This window comes from Rhamphochromis sp. 'chilingali' (assembly GCF_963969265.1).
Source record: "Rhamphochromis sp. 'chilingali' genome assembly, chromosome: 19".
In the NCBI taxonomy this organism is placed as follows: Eukaryota; Metazoa; Chordata; class Actinopteri; order Cichliformes; family Cichlidae; genus Rhamphochromis; species Rhamphochromis sp. 'chilingali'.
The window spans coordinates 4,726,662-4,750,831 of NC_137946.1; the positions used below are offsets into that span (position 1 = coordinate 4,726,662).

The 24,170-nt window shown below is 44.0% G+C and overlaps 1 protein-coding gene across 7 annotated transcripts in view; it reads left to right on the forward strand.

Moving 5' to 3' along the window:
* The window catches only part of robo3 (roundabout, axon guidance receptor, homolog 3), a 176,774-nt gene that overhangs the window by 91,697 nt on the left and 60,907 nt on the right, over positions 1-24,170 (forward strand). For all 7 annotated transcript variants that reach the window (XM_080866045.1, XM_080866046.1, XM_080866048.1 and 4 more), the window contains exon 2: positions 813-1,139. In XM_080866045.1, the coding sequence (XP_080722171.1) occupies positions 813-1,139 (327 nt within the window). The remainder of the gene's footprint in view (positions 1-812; positions 1,140-24,170) is intronic.

The window sequence follows — 24,170 nt, forward strand, 5'->3', positions numbered from 1 at the left end:
ATTTTCAGAAGAGAAAGAGAACACTTGCAGAGCTCTGAACAAGAATTCAATACATTTGGACAGATTAGCACAAACCTGAACCCCAAACACCTGTCGAGACAATTCAGCAAAGCATTCTTTGAAAGTAAAGTACAGAGCTGATTATACGTGTTCAGTATCTTAGTATGTGCACAGTTCAGTCAGCCTACTTTCTCATCGGCTTGAGATCAGAGTGGTTCCTGCGCATTTACTGCCTTCATGCTTCTCATCCACGGCTCGAGGATTTGCTTTTAGTTTTATAGATGCTGAATTTAGAGCATGTAATTTCACACGTCCTCTCGAGTTATACTTGAAATGTAACATTATGTGCTCATTTCACACAGTCGTGTTGTTGGTGATAAAATGACGAGTTCAGCTGCAGTCCAGCTCAAGAGGTTTGGAAATAGGCGAGCTGAGTGTGTTTTTACAAGTTTTGCCGCCCACTTGCCTTTTGTGTGTAGTGGCCAATATATAAAAAGGAAAAAAAAGGCTGAGGACTTTTAGGCTCGTTAGGTGCGATTCTTTCCACTGGTATGCTTTTGTAACCATGTTCTTCACATCCGTAGTCTGTGAGCAATGTAGTTTTACGGTATTCCCATCGTACAAACTTTGGCTTATACTCAGTTCAGTGCCTTAAAATGAGGTTTTTGTATAATTTGGCATTAATGACTAAGCAGATGCTGTGTTCCTCATGACGTGATATGTCAAATGACATTGGCTGTATCACAATAAAACATACACCACAAATGTAGTCTTTAACTCGTCTCTCCTCTGTGGTGTCTTTTTCCCACCAGGATCCCGACCCAGATTAGAGGATGCCGCCCCTCGGATTGTAGAGCACCCCTCTGATTTAATTGTGTCCAAGGGGGAGCCAGCTACCCTCAACTGTAAGGCTGAGGGGCGTCCGACCCCGATGGTGGAATGGTACAAAGACGGAGAGCGGGTCGAGACTGATCGAGAGGACCCTCGGTCCCACAGGATGCTATTACCCAGCGGCTCCCTCTTCTTTCTGCGAATTGTACATGGAAGGCGAAGCAAACCTGATGAGGGTGTGTATGTGTGTGTGGCACGCAACTACTTGGGTGAAGCAGTCAGTCGCAATGCATCGCTGGAAGTGGCAAGTAAGTGTCTTTGATGTTTTTGCTATAAGGCTCAGTTGTGGAGCTTGTGTGAGTGTGTGTGTGTTTTAGCGTGGGTTCACAGCAACCGTGATCTCAGTGTTTTATGCTTGTATTATAAATTAAAAAGCCTATAGCACGAGAAAAAGGATGGTTCCTTATGAGCAGCACTGGGCGATGGTGGGGAGGACAAACTCGGCATTAACAGACAAAACCAGGCTCAGGGAGAGGCAACCATCTGTTGTGATCTGTTGGCTGGGAGGTGAGGGAAGACAGAAAAAAAGAGTGCCTCATGAGAAGTCACCCAGCTGCCTGAGCCTATAGCATCACAGGTTCCAGCCCTTTAAAGTCTAACTTAAAAGTAGGGAATGCCCTCTCTCTCTTGAATCCAAACTGGGAGCTGGTTCCACAGCAGAGGGGCTTTGCTGGTTCGGCAAAATACTAAGCAGCAGAGGCAACAAGAAACAAAAGAATATGGTGTATATTGAGAAAAGCAGTCCACATAACAAGTGTCAAATATCATGTAATTTCAGTAATGAACTAAATCACAGATAAAACTCAACGAAAAATAATATTAGCTGCGTTTTAAAAGCAGAGGTGTGCCGAGTAAACTTCAAAACACTCTGCTCTCTTATCATCGCTTTCACTTGGCTGAGTTAACTTAAGACACCACCCCTGACCTTGGTGTCAGATCTCCTGGCAGCTTTACCCGGAGCCCACCCCGCCACAAATGGCCCACTCACCCTTCTCTCCAGCCTCCACTGCCCAGGCCTCTGTGACCAGGCCTGTTAATGTAGATAGATGACAGCTAGCTCCAACAACAGAGATAACAGTTGTCGCCACTGGACAGGAAAGCTGAAAAACTGTCTCGCAGGGAGGGGACCAAAGGCCACTGTTAGTTGGCAGCTTCTCACTAGCAGATGTTCGATCCTTAAAATACAACATTCTCCTGTCAGATGGGTTTCCAACAAACACCTCTTGATTTTTTTCCCCATAACCATGCTTCCTGTTAGCAGTGAGATTGGGCAGAGCCAATTAAATCTTTGCTGCTAGAGTCTCTTATTTCCTTTAGTTTTAGAAAATCATTATAAAGTAAAAGTTTATTTTGACAGCGCCAGCAGGTAATTTCAAGAAATCCTGTCAGTTTATAATACAAACATAGTTGGGGACTAGTTAATTGCTCTCTCTGTGTAGACATATAATATGACTTGTCAGATGACATCTATAATGAGCAGAATCATTGTTGTGACAGTGATAGCCAGGCTCTACTCTGATATCTTTCTTAATCTGCTCATTTAGACAAACCTGCCTCCAGCAGCTGTTGCAGATTCACATTTCCTCTAATCCCCCTCACTCAGGCTTCTCCTAGTATCGACCTCCCTTTAAAACTATAACCATCTCTTGTTGCACTAACGGAAAGCAGCTGAATATGGTCAAACAAACCCTGATCCCCACTAAAAACTAGCAAAGCCCTAGCTTCTTGTGCAACACTTTGCAGCCAGGTCTCATATTTTCTTGAAATGCTCTCCCCACAAAGTTAATAATAAGACTGAATTCCCCCCGTTCACCTCAACAGAAGAACGGCCCATGAATCATTCTACATCCTCCATAAGCAGCTGGGATCTGCAGAGTGTGTCCGTCACCCCGACTAAAGCGTTCCTCAAGTAGCGTGAAGAATTACCTTTCACTTTGGTCTCGCTCTGTTTCAGTATCAACATCAGCTGCGGGGTGTTTTTTGAAGTGTAAGCTGTATGTGGAAACCTGGACAGGTAGAGTAGGTGGAGGTGTTGTGAATCACTTTTCACTTTTCAAAAAGTGGAAAGGAATGAATCAGCGACAGAGGCCTTACATTTCTCGCTCCACATGAATAATCCCCAGTGTTTTCCTCAACTCTTTCTTCGTGCTGTGCTAGTTTTAAGCTCTTCTTAAGACATGCAAAGATGCTCCTCCTGCTTTTCTTCATTCATCACATTAGCATAGCGCTTAACCAAATGTTTTTATGTTTTCCAGCACCTTTACCATATATCTGACAGCTGTTAAAGGTTACCAGAGAGTTTAATCTTCTTTGTAGGCCCACATCAACAAAATCTAACACTCAGTCTCTGTGAGGTGGTGGAGGGTCACAAGGGTTTATCTATAACACCAGTGTGAGTAGAGGGAAAACCGATGTATTTTTACTTGTGTCTTCATGCCAGCACACAGACACACTTTTGGAGTATCGCCCCCAGAGAGAGACAGAGACGGAGGTTGTATAGAACAAACAGTTGCCAAAGCCAAAGCCAGGCCAGTGCCAGCTCCTTCCAGGCCCCTCTGCACAGCACCAATGGGGCCTGAGATGAGGCCAGAGGCACATAAGCCTGCCTGGAGCTGCCTGGGGGGCTCAGCATGGCACCAAAAAGGCGCAAGATGGCACTTGGTGGCATGGTGTCACTTTGCTCCCCAGCCGGTGACTTGGAAGCACTGAGGGCAAACTGAGAGAGAGCTGCATTGTGTATTGGTGTGTATATTTGGTACTGAGGTGAAAGCCAACACAGCGGGAAGGGTGGAAGGTTCAGGAGGTTTAACCCCTCACGGACCATCTGCTGTAAGCTGAGAAGCAGGCAGGGTGATGACAGCCAGTGTGCTTCAGTATGGATAAACTGGCAGAATTTCCCAGCGCTATAGACTATTAAAAAAACTGCTTGGTTAGGTTTAGGGGGGGGAAAGCCTTTGAGTTAAAATAAACCCAATTACAATATAAAGTACAAGGCAAAAAAAATCACCACATATGTCTTATTAGTGAAGTTGTGTGAATACAAAGAGTAGTATTCCAAATAAAAAGATATCTATGTGTGCCTTAGAAAAAATTTTATGGGTCAGCATCACTCCAAGGTTTTGGAATGGAATTTTACAAATGATGATGAGAGCTAAAATTAGGAAGTTTTAGTTGAATTTATGAACCCTTAATAAACATAGTTATTCAGAAGAAGTTAAATAACTTTCTTCCTTTCTTTTCTTTTCACAAGTTTTTTGCAGGTACAATTGTGTTTAATCATTTTTTCACAGCAGTAAACAGACCATTGTTCTTTTGCAAGCATTTATTCCATGCTAATTACACACTCAATACCTCATTAAGGATGGTTCTACTTAGTTGCCGACTTAGTTTGCATTTATTAATGACACATTTGATGAATGGATGCTGGATCCAAGAACTGTTAGTCTTTTGAAGTATCAGCAGATGTAGCTAAACCTCACAGGTGATGTTGCTAGCAGCTGAAAGTAATTCTACATTTAAAAAAATATTTTGCATCAGATGATGTGTTGCTACATAATACATTTGAGAGCTTTTAAAAAAATGCTGGAACAAAAGGGAGTAGTCATACCAACAGAATTACTGCACAATTTCTTTCACTTTGTGCTGTTTGTGTAGCTGTTATTTAGCAGTAGTCCCAGCCTGTGTGTAGCACTGCCCTGCTTTAAGAGCACATCCTCCATCTCTAGTATATCCGCCCAAATTGTGTTTTTCACCCCAATCCTATCCGATTTTGCAAGATTCTGAAAATGTGCCATACAAACTTGTATGGCACGTCTGTTGGAAGCTAGTCAGCACAATAGTCCTAACGGGCCAGAGACCCCTGGGCGGAGATTTGACATTCAGAGTGACTTGCCCGAGCTCTTGGCGGCTTTTTACTTTGAGTGCTTTACAACTCTGACATTTTTATTATGCCTGCTACTCTGCCTGGCTTTATTGCTCATGAATATTCACACCAACCGGCAAGGGGAAATGGCGCTTTTTGCAACGTGCTTGGGGCGGAGTCAAAGGAACTTCAAATAAAGCTGACTGTAGTAAACTCTGAGACTTTTATTGCCCCCCAAACCAACTCACACCCTTTGATCTAAGGTCATTTTGAGGTTAACCTTCACAGATGCAGCTGTCTTGAGAATTTTAGGGAGTGAACAGGTGGAGACATGATAAAATTGTCTTCCTCGTTCTTTTTTGTGAATTTCATGTGTGTGTGTGTGTAAACATGTGTAAGTCTTTGTACCTATAGTCCAGGCCAACTTTCTCACCCTGTGTAATCCTCTACAGTAGTGTCAGTGTGGGAGAAACAGCTGAACTGCACTGTTACCAGCTGGATGCTGCTTTCCTTTTCCAGCTCTCTCTCTCTCTCTCTCTCACACACACACGCACACAGAAAAACCGCAGTGTGTGTGTACACACACCTGTCATACTGGCTTTGATCACTGTGACCCCTGTGCAGAAAAATGGATTTCAAGGTTTATGAATCTGGAAATGAGAAAGGGTTTTGGTGGGTTTAGGGAAGTTAGGAGTGCAGGACTGAAAAGTGGTGTGGCTTTCTTAAAAGAGCATTCACTCTCCACGCTGCCTGTGCCGTCCTAGAACTGATCTGTATCTCTGCTGGTAACCCCGGTGGTTTGAAGCCATATGGGACGTGATAGGAGTTCTGTTGAGGCTGTGTCACAAACAGTGTAGTACAGCCGTGCTGATCCGTGGATTTATGCACTCTGTATATGTATGGCTAAGTGGCCATTGACCCTCACTCATACCGCAGCCAGGCAAGTGTAAACAGAGGCTGAGGTCAGTGCTGTTAACACCAGAATGAAAATGGACATTTAAATAAAGCTGCTGTTGTTGCTGAATCACATTTTAGTGTGCTTTCCACTTAAAGAAGGTATAAAAACATAACATAACAACATAATCTTCAAGTGATTAAAGATGAAACAAGGCTGGTGGAAGCTAGCATAATTTGGAAACCTACTGACTATCAGCTGATGACTCAGTATCTTTGAGTAACAGCCAATGTTTCAGGCCTTCCAGTATATCAGCAGATGTCTGGGCCAAGATCTCCTGTTCCATTGGACATCTGTTTGCAGTCCAACTATAAATGCTGACAAAAAAGTCACTTTCTTGTCACATAATAGTCAATGATTTCTGAAATTGTATCTTATCCCCCATTCAGCTCTCGTCATTTTCTTGCCACATCGACCAAAGAATACTCAAATGCCTGTGTGTGGAGGCTGCATTACTAATAGACTTAAGCTTCTTTTACACTGTTAATAACCTTTCAGATTTTTCAGTTAGCCTTTTAAAGCTGTTACTCTATTTGAATCAGCTGATGTTATCATATCATTATGTCTTAGATGTCTTTCAAAGAGAGGTTATTGACATGTGCTGATATCTAAAATTGAGCTGGAAATCTTCAGCAGTTAAATAAGTGTGATGCTTGTAACTTCTCCATAATTGGTTGCTCATAGCATTAGTAAGCAGTCCTCTCATTAGCAAAGAATTTGCTTGCTGAGTCTCACATTCAGACCTCCCAGCATTTTTGCTTGCATCCACAGCAGCATGGTAATGTTCTCCACCAGCTGCCTGATATGAAAAATATGATTTTCAGTGGATGAGTCTCCATGAGGACTTCAGGGTCAATATCCTTTACTATACCTACATACTTACCATGGAAAGGTTTGTGTTTGTTTTTATTCACCGCACTAACAGAGTGACACTACCATCACCACTCCTACTAAACTCTGCAGCAGCAGAACTCTCAGTTGCTCAGAGATAACAGACCCATCCTCTTTGTGTTTGTGTGTGTGTGTGTATTTGTGTGACCTCAGAGGTGTATTCATGCTTCACTAATGGGATTGTAGGTCTCGGCCTTGCGGAGCACAGAGCTGGTGGTTATTCTGATCTTAGAAAGGGGGGATCAGATGGCCGGAGTGAAGCCGTCAGCTTAACCCCCTCTGTATGATCCCACCGTCTGCTGGTCGTTGAGCTAGACCCACTAGCCAAACACTTCTCTAGAGGATAACCATGAATTAATTAGACCATTGAGTGTGTGTGCGCGTGTGTGTTCCGAGAGACAAAAGCCAAAGGGTGAGGGGTTAGACTGGGGGTTGGGGGGCATTGACAACAGGTGATGTAGCCTCCTCCCCCTCTTCAACAACAGTGTAACACAGAGGCCATGGGGGATGCAGACAACAATAAAGGTCCCGTGCTCCAACTGTTGTGTCCAATCACGCCCCATTGTGTTTCTGCGCTACTGATCGTAGGCACTGCACTGCCTTATACACAAGGTCCTCTGCTAAATCACAGTGCTAGTTGGTAGCATGAATATGTTGCATTTGTTCTTTAAGATATTCAAGATGAACTAAAATTAACCATTTGAGCCATCAGCACAACTGAAGGGTTGTTTTCTCTGTCTGTGAAGACCTAGCTTTGAAGGTTCAACTGACTAAACATGGCACCCACTCACTACATGCACCCATGTGTTGGTGTTGTTCCTGCATCATCATAGTGATGTTACCCAAATTAATTTTAGTCATGTTGGTTTGCTAGTGATAGTTTAAAAATGCATTAGCTAACTTCTTGGCTAATGCTAACTGAATGCTCCGACAACGTAACTGTTCAGTTGCACTGTTGATCCTTTATAAACATTATTATGATGGTCTAGGAACAACATCAGATTGTGCCTGTTACACATATCCAAGAAAATTTACTGCCTAGAGTGCATGTGTGCATTATTTTATGTTATCAACAGTCACACAAAGAACCAGAAGAAGAAATCACCAATGTGGAACTGAAACTAGATAATGTTTGCCATTTTTGCCTGAAAAATGTGAAAAATGTTAGGGCCAATGGACAACAATTTTGCTTTGTTGTAGGGCTGCCAAAGTAAATAGGCTTCTAGGAGTTTGGCTAACAGGGAGGAAACCAAACATCACAGTGAACAATTTGGAATGAACACATGTACTTTTGCACCCCTAGTCTGCATATATGTATTAGTCATGTGATTTGGTTAAGAATATAATTCATTGTTGGCAGTCTTACAGGATGCATAATGACCTCCTGTTTGAGCTCATTGAGGCCAACAATAGCCCTCTGGCAGAATTACACAAGGGGTGTGTGGTGTGAATGTATTGCTCCAGGGCACAGAATAGAAAGAAAAGCAAATCTGGAAGTTGGTAGCTTAGTAGACACAAAGATTGAAAGGGTGATAAAGCACCAATCATTTACTCGGTTTCAGGTTACATGCTAAATGTATTCCTGTAATTATTGTTTGTATGTAGTTGAAAGGCCATTGTTTTGCATTGCCTGATATTGCTCTGCACAGGGCAGAAGTAGAGCTAGGGTAAACCTACCCAGACTGCTCTGCTCTTTTGAGCCTGAGCCCCCTGCAGCAGCACTCCTACTGCACCAATGGAGAAGCCTCATTGAAATTAATAAAGATTATGTGTTTTTTAATGTGCTGCTAATGTCGGTCTGAGTGTCTGTAGGGGGAATCATGATAAAACACAGCTAGAGAGAAAGCAGAACAACAACTATAATGACAGCAATAATGAGATGCAACCATGGAATACCCGGCAAGGCAAAAAACAAGACAAATACAAGAATCATGGAAAGTGGCAGTTTGGTAAGAGCTACGGAGGGGATAGCGTAAAATAAATCCATCAATTCATCAGAAACAACATGACGCAGTGCACATCCTGGAGAGTTCCAGGCATCTTTCATGACATACAGTGAGCACGAGAGGCAAACGCAATCAATGCTTGCTTTGAAAGAAATCAATCAAATGCAATCAGAGTATTATAACAGAGCAGATAAAAAGAGCGTTTGTTAAAGCAACAGAGGCACAAGTATCCAAGTAGACATTAAGCCTCAAAATAGAGCAGTTTGCAGGACTCTTTGCTGTAACTGAACCAAGAGCTATTGGGAATGTCATTATATTATTAAACAACAGATTGTTGTCGTTTATGAGCACATCTTAATTAAAGGAAAGGTCAGTGGAGAGTATTAGCAGAAAACGGCTGTCAGAACTGAAGATTTAGTTTTGGTTGACTTTATTTAGTCGCTGGACAATGCAGTCCAGTCAGTATGTTCCATCCTATCCTGGTGACTGAAAACCCTAAAATCATTAGATCATAGATCCCAGTAGATGGGAATCTCATTTCAATTGGTGTATAGTCCATCTTAAGTAGTCTTAAGAGTCATCCTTGTTATTTGTCAGTCAATTCAGCAATCATTAGTCATCTCGCTCTAGTAGTTGGACAGCTTCTCATTACTGCTCCCCTCGAGCTAAATTTAGGTTAAATATGGTAAAGTATATATATGATGATTCTAATGATTTCTTAGCAGAAAATATCTTTCTGTCCCAAATCACTACTGTTAAATGTTAAATTATCATTGCTCCCTGTCTCCATATAAATAAGGAGTTTATGTTCTTCACTTGTATCCTAAGGACTGCTGTGGTCTTATTAAGACCAATCTCTCAATTCTTTCGCAATTCAATCATGTTTTACTGTATAAATAGTTCACCTTACGTGCATTAATTTAATAACGTGGTTAGCCTACTCAACGTAAATTACACACGGACAACATTAAGCGACTCACCCAGAGAAGAACGGCTGCTGTTGCCATCATCATCCGTCATCATTTCTGCTACACTGGCAGGGCTAGGGGCCAGGACTCTCCTCTTCGGGTTCTTGGGTGATGTTGCGTCTGATAACAGGCACCACACCCGCAGTAGATGTGCTCGGTGTGAGCTCTTGCAGCAAGCTATCAAATACGGTGCATTTCTCGGCTTTAAAAAAACCCGTTGCCAGGTGTTTCATCAGATTTGAGGTGTTACCTCCTCTGCCAGAGCGTTCTCACTCCCGAGGCGTAACATGTCGACGTTTTGTCACGTCCCGCGGCGTTCCTGAGGAACGCGAAAGGAGACCTTCGGCGTTCTTATGGTACGCGGCGGGTTATGGCTGGAATCCAGTGCAATGACGCTCCCGCGGTAGTAGACGTTCCAGCCCTGTATTCCAGCCCTAAACCTAACCTTATCCCTAGCCCTGACCATAACCTTATTCCTGACCTTAACCAGGACTTTAATGATGTTAAATAGCGTGTTTCTAAGCGATTTGAAGAAAAAGAGCGAACATGTGTAGGTTCAGTCCAGACGGTTCTCATATTTCCTCTTTTTCCGAGGTCGTCATTTAGGAACGTGGTGGGTAGCCGAAAACGTAATATGGTGACGATTTGTCACCTAGCGTAAAATGTTACGCTTTGGGAGTGAGAACGGGTTGCCTCTGCACAGTATCACCTTAAAGCACTTGTTGCAGGCTGCTGAGTTTGCATCTTTTGCTGTGAAGTACAGCCAGACTTTGACCGCTTTGCCTTGGGCATTTTTAATCTGTAGCTCTGCTCTAAAAGAACGTACGTACCTGGGCCCGCCTACTATCCTTGGAAAGTTAAAATGATTGGCTAGAATTCAAAGTGTATGGGACTAATAAAGGTTATCTTATCTTATCTTATGACATCTCAGGAAAAAAAAAAAAAGCACCGAAATAAAGCACCGAAATAAAGCAACGAAATGTGCGCTGCTTTTCGGTCTGGTTACTACCGTTTATGTCAGGTACCGGTACCCATCCATACTCTTGACACATACTCTATGGTGCTGACGAGGAGCACTCAGGTATTTGGCTGTTGTCAAAGTGGCTTTGGTCTTTACTCCTACCCATTTGTCACAATTTAGTTCATTTTGGAAAGTTTCCGTAGTTTGATATATGCCATTGTGAGATATGTGAGGTGTGTTATTCTGATCCTGCATGGTCACAGTCCTTACTGGTTTACATCTTCATTTAGCCACAAAAGTTTTCCCTTTTTTTATTATTCAATGCCAGAATAATACAGATCAGCAGTTCTTTGTGGTAAAAGAGGCATTTCAGGGGGACTTAAGCATATTTGACCTATGTGCAAATGGTAGCTATGAGGGCAAACGGCTGTGGAGAATGCTTATTGATTTCTACTGGTGTGTATTTGCACAAGATTCATTTCTCCTTAGGATGCATTTGTGTTAGAAAAGGTCAGTGAACAGGGGCTTTAGTCATTCAAGCAGAGCTAAAGGGATTTCTGCTCCAAGATCCATCTGTTTTTGGAGTTTGTTGACAGGGCGGAAAATTAAAACTGTTGCTCTTCCCTCCCTCAGTCCTACCACAGCCACCCCTTCCCTGTTAGTGCAGGGTTATGATCAGGCATGGCATACAAACAGGCTAAAAAGTGTGCTGGGCACATGGCAGGATGCAAGTTTGGACCATCTGCTCCAGCTATGTGAACACATTTGAGTGTTTTCAATAGGGAGAGCTGCTGCATCAGTTGGGCAACAGCCATAAGTTGTTTAAGTGGACAGAGAGAGCTGACAAGGGGTTAGTTGACACAGACACCGGCTTGTCTCCAACAGAAAGATGCTTATGTTGCATGTGTCAATGACTGGTTTGCACCTCTCTGCTTTTGACTGTGTGGCAGGAAAGGTGACCTAACAGTGAAAGAACATGAACGCATAAAAGAGACGGGGCTGTGTGTGTACCTGTGTGTCCAGTCAACACTGCTGAGACAACTGTTGTGATTCGGCTTCTCTAGATTTTGCTTTGGTTTTTGTCAGTGTATTTCCAAGTAAACATTAAGTGAATAATTTAAAGGGATTTTTAAGCAGATGCCAAAACTTTACAAAAAAAAGAAAAGAAAAGAGTGGTTTTCCCTTTTCAGTGACTGCAGGGTTTATGCAAGTTTTATGTTAAGGTTAGGTGCTATTGTTGGTCTGACCATAGTCTAAATTCTTCTCATAAAGTTTCACTTGAATTGCCTTATTGTTAGAGCTGAATTCAGCTCTAACAATAAGGCTCATTGCCACCATCCCACGCAGTAGTCAATAATTAATAGTGTTGTGTAGGGGCATCCATTGTTCATAGTTGACTGTGCACCCCAATTCACTTAAGGTCGAGTTAAAGAGTGTTTATGGTTTTCCAGATGGATGAACTACTGTAGCCTTGATTGGACCTGAGGGTCAGTTCAGGGCATCTTGGGTTATGGGTTGATGGGGGAGCTTCAGTTGCTTTACAATGGGCGTCTCAATAGCTCTCAGGGACCCTTTTATTCTGCTGCTCTAGGTTAACGTTATGTGCCTAGAGCAGCAGGATGCTAGATTAAAGTAATCCTCTTTTCAAGGCCAGACAATTGTTTTATTAGCTGACCACACACAGGAGGTACAACCACCTCTGTATTGTCATGGGGGACCCTCTGGGAACCGTTTCGGGTGGTATTGGTGGCGGGTGGGCAGATGGAGAGAGGAGGATTGTCATTTCCGTTCTCCTTAGCAATGATATGCATACATTACCAATGCGCCAATTCTCCTTGGTTAAGCTTTTGTATGCTTTCTGAATGTAAGTGTTTGGGTAGAGGAGATTAAACGATTCGGCGATCAATGAACACACATTCCTGCACCATACCTTGGTATGTGGAACATTTTAAACGGAATAATTTCATTCATTAAATTGTAACATGACACATATACGTCTTATAAGTGGTATACAAACATTTACTTACCAAGTCTCATATTTGTCGACATATTCATTGAATTGCACATCATATCACATTAAGTGCATATTTGCATATCCTCCTCTCCTTTCTCTTGCTTTTTGTAACTTGTGGTCCAAATGTTTTTTCCTTGAATTGTTTTTCCCATCTTGTTTTTGCCAAACAACTCTCATCAAAATGCTGTTTCATCTCCTCTTTTGCTTGCTTGCTAAAGGCATGGCACATTTCCAACTGAAGCAGAAAATGGCCTTTAAACCCTCTCCAAGATGTGTGTGTATGTTTGTGCTGGGAGATTGTTCTTGCAAGCTTTTTTTCCCCCCACAACCCTGTCAGATCACGTGTGAGCTACATCGCCTGACCATTTTATTCCACTCAAGCTGAATTAAATATTGACAAATAGTTTGACTATTTCACAAATAGCTGTGGTAATTTGAGGAGACATCTCATCATCATGTCCATGAGAGGAGCATTCTTTTTTGGGGGGGAACAAACCATTGTGTGGCTTCAGGATTCAACTTCATATGCTCCCCAGACGATGTATACCAGTTTCAAGTTAACAAAAAGTCCTTTACTATCAATCCAAGATAATCAACTGCCTTCTTTTTTTTATCATCAAACATACACTTTTGGAAACCATGAGCCACTAAATCAGTACACAACTTCATTTAGTTGATAGATCTGATATAGACTGAACATTGAACAGCCATTCACCTTGACCATACCCCGTCTAGAGGGCACAATCTAGCACTGTATATCATAAATTCCTGTAAGGACAATATGGCAGTGTAGAAATAAATCTTAACTAAAGCTTTTTGATAATGTGATTGTATTGATCCACACCAGGAAATTGTTTTTTTCTTACTTCTAGCTGCAGATGAAAGGTCAGAAGTCAGGGACAGCTGGCTTCTCTGTTTAAAGAATACCTCTGTTGGTCCATGCTATGGCTTCCTATTACTTTCATGAGCCAGGGAGCCACCGGTGTTAGTTTAATTCCTAAAGCATTAAAGTGTCAGCACATAGTTTGGTCTGCACGCTGCCCAGGTCTGGGTAGTCATGTGCATCCCACCAGGAATTGCTCTGAAACACGAAGATGGAAATAAAAAGGCACAGAGACTCGTGTGCTCTCTTTCACACATACACAGACACACATGGCATGACATGCCAGTGGAGTTTTGCAGTGGATTAACCTCAAGGTTGCTGGGTGGGTGAGCACAGCCAGAGATTCAGCATGCTCAGAATTGGGATGAGAACCTTCTGCTGAACCACACATAGGTGAACACGCCCCATTCTCTGATGTTGGAAGGATTTGCACTTAAATGAGAATATGTTTGTGTGTCATAGTTTACAGTAAACTGGCTTCATTTGTGTGTGTTTGCACAAACTTGGGAGATTTTTATTAGTCTTTTGTTAGTGGGAGGGGCCGGGCTAGGGTTGGGCAGGAGAGCTGTAGGGCTTCTTCAGTGTGAGAAGATTTTGCCTGCCAAGTAGTATTTTAATATGCCCCCCCACTTGACTTGAAATATGGCTATTTCAATCAAATGGACCTAGCATTGCCTCAGGCTTGTTCAGCTCTGAGTGGGTTCATGAGTGTGCGTCCAAGTGTAAGGGGGAAGAAAGGGAGGGATAGCAAAGATCCAGCAAGAGACATGCAGGGTTTGCCAAGGCCTTTGATATCATATAAGCATGATATATATTGAGTCTTGGTGCTCCAGAATAACGTGCACCACAGTGTTTGTGGGGTTTTCTTTTAAATGACCATTAATCTGCTTAACATTGGCTAGATCTGACTATCACCTGGCAAATCCAGCCTTTGTTTATACAAATTATATTTACGTCCTACCATCTCCAGGATTATTTATTATTTTATTTTTATTATTTTTATTACAAAGATTATTTTGATTATTTTTTCAGTTGAATTGAATTTGTTGAATTTATAGAGTGCCACTTAATGATATTCACGAAAGAGATTCTTTATATTCTAAAATAAACACCACATTAGAGAAAGAAACCCAAAAATGAGAGAATCCTTTATCAGAATCAGAATACTTTATTAATCCCTAGGGGAAATTATTTTTTGTTACAGTGCTCCATTATAAACAAACATTAACAAAGACAGACAATACACTAACTAAGAATAGCACAATATATACAGGCATATATATATACATAAAAGTCACTTATTAGTAAATAGCTGAAAAAGAATGAGTAATAAGTTGGTGACAGTGGGAAAGAAGAACTCCTTTTTTTTTGCCTGTCCCATTTGGTTCTTTAGCCATCAGAATTGTTGTCTGAAGACCAACAAGGATACCCAATGGAGTTACTTTGCCAAATGGATCATCGTGGCATTGCCGTATTGGTCCATTTGATCGACCTTTGTTTTTATTATTTATTATATTTTATTTTCAGATGTTACAGACGGGACAGACATGAGTGAGGGATAGGAAAGGGAGAAAGAAAGAGGAAGGAAAAGAAAAACAGAAGGGAAGAGGGACAGTGAGAAAGGGGGTGAGAAAAAAAAATTCTCCTGGATCACCTGTTGAGAGAAGAAGAATAGAAAACAAGCAAAAAAAAAACCAAAGCAACATACTAAACACAACACCATCGCATTAATCTAGCTAAGTGTAAACAGCAGTAAATACTAAATATTCAATATTGTTGTGCAGCACGCAGGACAGACAGCGCACAATATACTTTGAAGTAGCAGCCAAGAAAGGTGTAATTTAAGTCTACGAGCAGTGAACACCCGTGTGCATACCTGTGTGGATCAGCTCGCTTGTATTCAAATGGTTTCCACATGTAATGGTCTGCAAGAGGATGTAGCGAGCCATAGCCCCGTCCCCCAGGGCATGAAGCAGGCATGGAGGAGATCCAGGCCCCAGACATCCAGAGGCCTCAGAGTGCGAGAGCCCAAGGAGGACCACCGGAGGGGCATCCGTGCCACCCTCATGGGAAGGGCTGAGGATCCCCAGACGAGGCGTCACCCAGTAGCCACCGAGCAGAAGCTAGAGGGGGCTGCACCGGCGTGCCCGCCGGCTCTGCCGGCAGCCAGCTGTGCCAGAGTGAACCGAGCCGCAGGCCCAGAGGCCGGAGGCCCGAGGGCCCCCCGCACCCCGGAGGAGGCCTGACCGAGCAACAGGCGCCAGGCCCCGCCATGTAGCCACCGGGAGTGAGCCGGTACATACCTGAGTGCCCAGCCCCGGACACCAAGAGCCACCAATGCACCGACCCCTGAGGGCATCAGTCACCGACAGGGAGTGTGGTGAGGGGAGATAGGCCTTGGAGTGCCTGGGAGTTCCCAGAGAGGTGGAGTCTAAGACCCGACCTGACATATAGACACAGACAAACAGGCACACACAGTAGAGCTGGGCGATATATCGAGTTTTTAAAAAATATCGATATATTTTTATACGAGATATAAGATGTGACAATATCCTTTATATCGATATAGTCTATGTTACGTTATAATTATACTTGTGGAGCCGCAAGTTTGCCTCTCTTTCGTCCACTTTCGTCTTTACGCAACATTACTCGGCCTCGCCTCTCCTTCACTGAACACAACTGCCCCTCCTCCCCCATCGCTTCACCTGCAGGAAGCGACAAGATGGACACGGCAAATCTCCGTTAACGAGTTACTGCGCATCGCCCCGTGTGTGGGGCTGGACGGCGTCAACGTGTTAGCTAGCTAACCACGCTAACGAGCTAACCACACTAACGCCATGCAGCCCAGAGGTGCTGCACGGACTAAAATCCTTTCATTTTCTCAAAAGTTGACAGCGCGCCTTATGTATGAATTCTGGTTGTGCTTGATGGCCGCGAACCGATTTTATGTGGAACACGGTGCTCAGCAATCTGTCAAAAAATGTTTTAGTACGACTTTAGTAAGCTACGGAGCTGCACCGCTTGATGGATTGTCGGAGCATTACGGCTGAGCCTCGCGGAGTGATACGTACTGTGCTTCAACGTAATATTACCCTACTGTGTATAAGGACCATAAATGGCACCTGTTAAGAGACGTGGTTGCGAAGCGGATTTCAAACTCCAGGCTGTCAGTCACGCAGTACAAGTTGGGAACAGAGCAGCTGTGAAATCTGTCTTTGTTATTGTGCTCAGCGTCTTTTAGTTTACATTTTGACTGCACAATTGTGAGCTTTTTGTTATGCACAAAAATAACATTGTTTTCTTTTATTTATGGAGCATTATTATTTAATAAATGCTCATAATGTATTTTTGAGTAAATTTTATGTACATCTGCTCTATGTTAATAAAAGTGCCTGTGTGACATCTGGGACACAGCTTTGACTAAGAACTCTCTTTTTGTTCTTACTTTATGGCTTTAAAAAAATATATCGAGATATATATCTTATATCGCCATCCAGCTAAAAAATATCGAGATATGAATTTTGGGTCATATCGCCCAGCCCTAACACACAGACACAAACATGCATTCCCACCCTCATGCACACATATACAAACACTCAGCACTCACCCAACGTAAGAAGAACTCCTTTTTAAGAGGTTAAGTCTGCCATCAGAACCAGAACCATTTAATATGTACTGATGGCATTTGATTCAAATGATATTCATGGTAGTTTTTAGTTTCTCCCACTCTGGAAACAGGGCTGGGTATCGATTCCGACTCACAAGGTCCTGATTCGATGTGATTCAATTTGATTAGACTTTGACTCAGATAATCAGAGATATTATAATTAAGATAATTTATCATTACATATCTATATTTTTATATCTATGTATAAAAAGAAAACTGACAGGTGATAACGATATATATCACGATATAAGCCAAATAACTATATTTGTAAGATTTAAATGTGCCGTTGCTCACAAGTAAAATGTGAAATAATCAGCAGCTTGTTTTTATTTAAATATTTATTTCCCATAATAAGTTCAACAGGGTAGATGTACTTAAGGAACATGAGACTTTTTCAGATAAATAAAGGCAAATATTGCAAACTACACAAAAGGCAGCCGCTAAAGCGTTTAAGTTTCAAAATAGAACAAACGAAACAGACTAAATTGTCAATTCCACTTAGAAACAAAATATTAATTCTAAAAATAAATCTTAGTTTGTTTTACAGAAGAACAGACAAAACTGACTAACTTTTGTCAATATCAAATAAACTGAGAACTAAAAGGAAATTCTCAATCTCTCCTTGTTGTATAGATTAGCTTTTCAAACAGTTTTAACAGTTACTTTAGTCTGACAAAAGCCGAATGACGAATTAGCGCTTCCAGTCAGAGACTGAGGCTACGTCCACACGTACACGGGTATTTTTGAAAACGGAGATTTTCCGTTTTCGTTTTAAAAAATAATCCCGTCCACACATAAAGGCAGAAATGAAGGAAAACGCTGCTATGAACATGCCAAAGCAGCAGGTGGAGCTAGATTCCTAACCGTGCAGAAATGTTGGCCAATCAGAAGTCTAGAAGCCTCGGTGGGAAAAAGTAAACAAAGCTGGGGCATAGAAGCAGAACCGAGTCGTAAGTGTGGACGGACAGTAACTGTGTGTATATGTAAGCATTTAAACACTGCAGAGAGTACAATTAACAGTAACAGTATTGTAGAAATTCATTTCACCGAAACAATAACGTGGCGCACAGTGTGACGCATGCACCAGTTTATTGTATTTCCAGACTTGCTTTCGGCACAATTTACAGTGCACGCTACTCTGTTTTTTGTCAGACTTGAAATAGCCGAAATACCTTCACACTACGGAACTTCTTTGGCTCTTCCGTTCGACAATCTCTCCGGCATTGGAACCATCATCTGTTTTCTCTTCGGTCACGCTCGGTTGATTTTTCTAGTCGGCACACTCATTTCCTCCATTACGCGCTGGCTCCATTACCCGCTGGCTGCTTCCCAAACAAACACACGTGCGGCTTGGCACTTGTGCTGTACGTAACAAGTCACGCGACGTGACGCTGCGGCTGTGATTGGTTCGGCTCTGCGCTACTTAATTTGGATTGGCTGACCTTTTTTTTTGTTTGTTTTTTTAAGAGGACAAGAGCGACGAGGTCTATCGCGATAGCTTAATTTCTCTATCGAGTAAAAGTTATATCGCGATACATATCGTTATCGTTCTATCGCCCAGCTCTAATATATACACTCAACAAAAATATAAACGCAACACCTTTGTTACTGCTCCCATTCCCCATGGGATGGACGTAGAGACCTAAAATTCATTCCAGATACACAATATAACCATCCCTCCCAAACAGTGGTCACAAATCAGTCCAAATGTGTGGTAGTGGGCACATCTGCCATATTGAGATAATCCATCCCACCTCACAGGTGTGCCACATCAGGATGCTGATCTGACATCATGAGTAGTGCACAGGTGTACCTCAGACTGCCCACAACAAAAGGCCACCCTGGAATGTGCAGTTTTGTCTCACAGCAAACTGCCACAGATGCCACAAGCAATGAGGGAGCGTGCAATTGGCATGCTGACAGCAGGAATGTCAACCAGATCTGTCGCCCGTGCATTGAATGTTCATTTCTCAACCATAAGCCGTCTCCACAGGCGTTTCAGAGAATATGGCAGCACATCCAACCGGCCTCACAACCGCAGACCTCGTGTAACCACACCAGCCCAGGACCTCCACATCCAGCAGGTTCACCTCCAAGATCGTCTGAGACCAGCCACCCAGACAGCTGCTGGAACAATTGGTTTGCACAACCAAACAATTTCTGCACAAACTGTCAGAAACCGTCTCAGGGACGCTCAACTGCATGCCCGTCGTCCTCATCAGGGTCTTGACCTGACTCCAGCTCGTCGCCGTAACAGACTTGTGTGGGCAAATGCTCACATTCGATGGCGTCTGGCACGTTGGAGAGGTGTGCGCTTCACGGATGAATCATGGTTCACATTGTTCAGGGCAGATGGCAGCTGAGAATGTCCCAGTTCTTGCATGGCCAGCATACTCACCGGACATGTCACCCATTGAGCATGTTCGGGATGTGCTTGACCGGCGTATACGACAGCGTGTACCAGTTCCCACGAATATCCAACAACCTCGCACAGCCATTGAAGTGGAGTGGACCAACATTCCACAGGCCACAACTGACAATCTGATAGACTCCATTCGACGATGTGTTGCACTGCATGAGGCAAATGGTGGTCACACCAGATACTGACCGGTTCTGGGTCCCCAGACCCCCCAATAGCGCAAAAAACTGCACATTCCAGGGTGGCCTTTTGTTGTGGGCAGTCTGAGGTACACCTGTGCACTACTCATGATGTCAGGTGAGCATCCTGATGTGGCACACCTGTGAGGTGGGATGGATTATCTCAATATAGCAGATGTGCCCACTACCACACATTTGGACTGATTTGTGATTTGTGACCACAATAATAACATGGACTGAACCACCACTCACAACTACTAGCACTTTATATAGCCTCTGTAGAAACTATCTACACCCTCACTTATCTTAACTGCACTACTGTATAGCTCTGTGTAAACAATCATTCTGTACATACGATAATTTTTAACCCTACAACTGTTTACAACTTGCATAGTTCCCATTTCTGTATAGCTGTATATCTCAGATTCTGTAAAGTTATTTATTTCATATTCTGTATAGTTTTTCATATTTATATCCTGTTCATATCCTGTACATAGCTTGTACTCACTACAGCCTGTACATACTTATAGTTATAGAATATTCACAACATACTTCATACCGTGTACATTATAACATACCATAATAGACCCATTTCTGTAATATACTCACATATCTATATTATTGCTAATATATATTGTAATATATCTATATCACTAAAGCACTTCTGGATGGATGCAAACTGCATTTCGTTGCCCTGTACCTGTGCATGTGCAATGACAATAAAGTTGAATTCTATTCTATTCTATTCTATTCTATTCTATTCTATTCTGTTTGGGAGGGATGGTTATATTGTGTATCTGGAATGAATTTTAGGTCTCTACGGCCATCCCATGGGGAATGGGAGCAGTAACAAAGGTGTTGCGTTTATATTTTTGTTGAGTGTATATATATAAAAAAAAAAAACACCCAGCACGCCCCTGCGGGCGGTTTATCCTTCAAGCTCGGGTCCTCTACCAGAGGCCTGGGAGCTTGAGGGTCCTGCGCAGTATCTTAGCTGTTCCCAGGACTGCGCTCTTCTGGACAGAGATCTCCGATGTTGTTCCCGGGATCTGCTGGAGCCACTCGCCTAGCTTGGGAGTCACCGCACCTAGTGCTCCGATTACCACGGGGACCACTGTTACCTTCACCCTCCACATCCTCTCGAGCTCTTCTCTGAGCCCTTGGTATTTCTCCAGCTTCTCGTGTTCCTTCTTCCTGATATTGCTGTCATTCGGAACCGCTACATCGATCACTACGGCCGTCTTCTTCTGTTTGTCTACCACCACTATGTCTGGTTGGTTAGCCACCACCATTTTGTCCGTCTGTATCTGGAAGTCCCACAGGATCTTAGCTCAGTCATTCTCCACCACCCTTGGGGGCATCTCCCATTTTGACCTTGGGACTTCCAGGTTATACTCGGCACAGATGTTCCTGTACACTATGCCGGCCACTTGGTTATGGCGTTCCATGTATGCCTTGCCTGCTAGCATCTTGCACCCTGCTGTTATGTGCTGGATTGTCTCAGGGGCATCTTTACACAGCCTGCACCTGGGGTCTTGCCTGGTGTGATAGACCCCAGCCTCTATGAATATTGTACTCAGAGCTTGTTCTTGTGCTGCCATGATTAGTGCCTCTGTGCTGTCTTTCAGTCCAGCTTTGTCCAGCCACTGGTAGGATTTCTGGATATCAACCACCTCCTCTATCTGCCGGTGGTACATACCGTGCAGGGGCCTGTCCTTCCATGATGGTTCCTCGTCTCCCTCCTCTTCCTTGGGTTTCTGCTGCCTGAGGTGTTCACTGAGCGCTAGGTCAGTTGGGGCCATCTTACCAATGTATTCTTGGATGTTCGTTGTCTCATCCTGGACTGTGGTGCTGACACTCACCAGTCCCCGGCCCCCTTCCTTCTGCTTAGCGTACAGCCTCAGGGTGCTGGACTTGGGGTGAAACCCTCCATGCATGGTAAGGAGCTTTCTTGTCTTTATGTCAGTGGCTTCTATCTCCTCCTTTGGCCAGCCTATTACCCCAGCAGGGTACCTGATCACGGGCAGGGCGTACGTGTTGATGGCCCGGATCTTGTTCTTACCATTCAGCTGACTCCTCAGGACTTGCCTGACCCTCTGCAGGTACTTGGTGGTTGCAGCCTTTCTAGCGGCCTCTTCATGGTTCCCATTTGCCTGCGGGATCCCCAGGTACTTGTAACTGTCCTCTATGTCTGCAATGTTGCCTTCTGGTAGTTCAATCCTCTCAGTTCTGACTACCTTCCCTCTCTTTGTTACCATTCAACTACACTTCTCCAGTCCGAACGACATTCCAATGTCATTGCTGTATAGCCTGGTAGTGTGGATGAGTGAATCGATGTCTCGTTCACTCTTGGCATACAGCTTGATGTCATCCATGTACAGGAGGTGGCTGACAACTGCTCCGTTCTGTAGTCGGTATCCGTAGCCAGTCTTGTTAATGATCTCACTGAGGGGGTTCAGGCCTATGCAGAACAGCAGTGGGGACAGAGCATCTCCTTGGTAGATCCCTTTGGTATATATATATATATATATATAGCGTAGTGGTTAGACTACACGCCTTTGGAACAGAGGATCGCAAGTTCGATTCCTGCCTGGGGCGTCTGTATCCAGTAAGGGTCCTAAGGCTAGACCCCCTATGCTAAGCAAGCCTACCGCAGACATGAGCGAGACAGATAAATATGAAGGCATGCCGGCTCGGACGTCGCCCGGATCAACAAGGTCCGCGTCAGGTGTTGAGGAACCAGGGCACCCTGACGAAAAGTGGGCTACTGGAACTGGAAGGCATCGGTGGGCAAGAGACGAAAACAGGGCGTTGTTGGAATGCTACTACACAAGTAACCCCGGCGGAAGGGGCTACATGAATAGGATGAGGGACCTATGGATTCTTCGATACCCAACATCTACAATGACGGCGAAACAACTAGTAGCTCAGTGTTCCAACATTCGAAAGAAGGGACTGCTCTCACAGCTAGAGATTGACGAGGTACAACACAAATGCTACGGCAAGGAGGAGTCAGGACGCCAGGTCAGGGGGGCGATATCATCACCCCCACCCGAGATTGGGTACATAGCCCCAAGTGCGATAGGAGAAGGATCGTTGAGTGTGAGAGGAACTGACCTGAAAAATAGGATCATGGCCAAGCTTGAAACCTGGATCCCCCGTAGCCGGTTACCAAGATTACGTGAAGTACCCTCAGAAGGTTTGCTAGATGATGTTAATGCAGCACTACGGGCAATACCTACAACCACGATTACCGACACTAACAAGCTGATCTACAATACGGCATCAGTGAGATGCTTGGCTACAAGTTGAACAGCGACAAGGGGCAGTACCCTCCATGGAGAAGGAGGCTAGAGGGCAAGATCAAAGTAGCACGGAGGGAGGTTAGCCAACTAACGGAGTTGCAGAAAGGTAAGACAAATAAGGTGCCTAAGAAATACAGCAAGTTGTCCATACCTGAAGCCTTGGAAACTGCCAAGCAAAGACTCACAGCCTTGGCCAGCCGCTTGAGGAGGTACACCAGAGAGATAGAAGGCAGGAGAATAAACCAGCTGTTCTCCACAGAACCAGCAAAGGTGTACTCTCAGTGGCAAGGGAACAATAAGAGAACAGCACCACCAAGGCTGGAGACGGAGCAATACTGGAAGAGCATATGGGAGAAGGATGCAACCCATAACGGCAATGCTCAGTGGCTAGAGGATCTGAGGGCAGACCACAGCGACCTCCCTGAACAGGGTCCAGTAACCATCACAGTGGCAGATATCCAAGAAAGGGTCTCCAGTATGAAGAGTTGGACAGCACCAGGGCCCGACATGGTTCACGCCTACTGGCTGAAGAAGCTGACTGCACTCCACGAGCGTCTGGCAGCACAAATGAACCAGCTGCTAGTTAACGAGAGACACCCGGAATGGCTAACCGAAGGTCGGACGGTCCTGATCCCCAAGGACCCCAAGAAGGGACCGGTCCCCTCCAACTACCGACCAATAACCTGCCTCAGTACTACATGGAAGCTCCTGTCAGGCATCATATCGGCTAAGATGAACAGGCACATGGGTCAATACATGAGCGGGACACAGAAAGGAATTGGCAAGAATACCAGAGGCGCAAAACACCAGCTACTGGTAGACAGAACAGTCAGCCGAGACTGCAAGACCAGACTGACCAACCTGTGCACTGCCTGGATTGATTACAAGAAGGCCTATGACTCAATGTCCCACAGCTGGATACTGGAATGCCTAGAATTGTACAAGATCAATGGGACCCTAAGAGCCTTCATCAGGAACTCAATGGGGATGTGGCGTACAACACTAGAGGCCAACTCCAAGCCCATAGCACAAGTCACCATCAAGTGCGGGATCTACCAAGGAGATGCTCTGTCCCCACTGCTGTTCTGCATAGGCCTGAACCCCCTCAGTGAGATCATTAACAAGACTGGCTACGGATACCGACTACGGAACGGAGCAGTTGTCAGCCACCTCCTGTACATGGATGACATCAAGCTGTATGCCAAGAGTGAACGAGACATCGATTCACT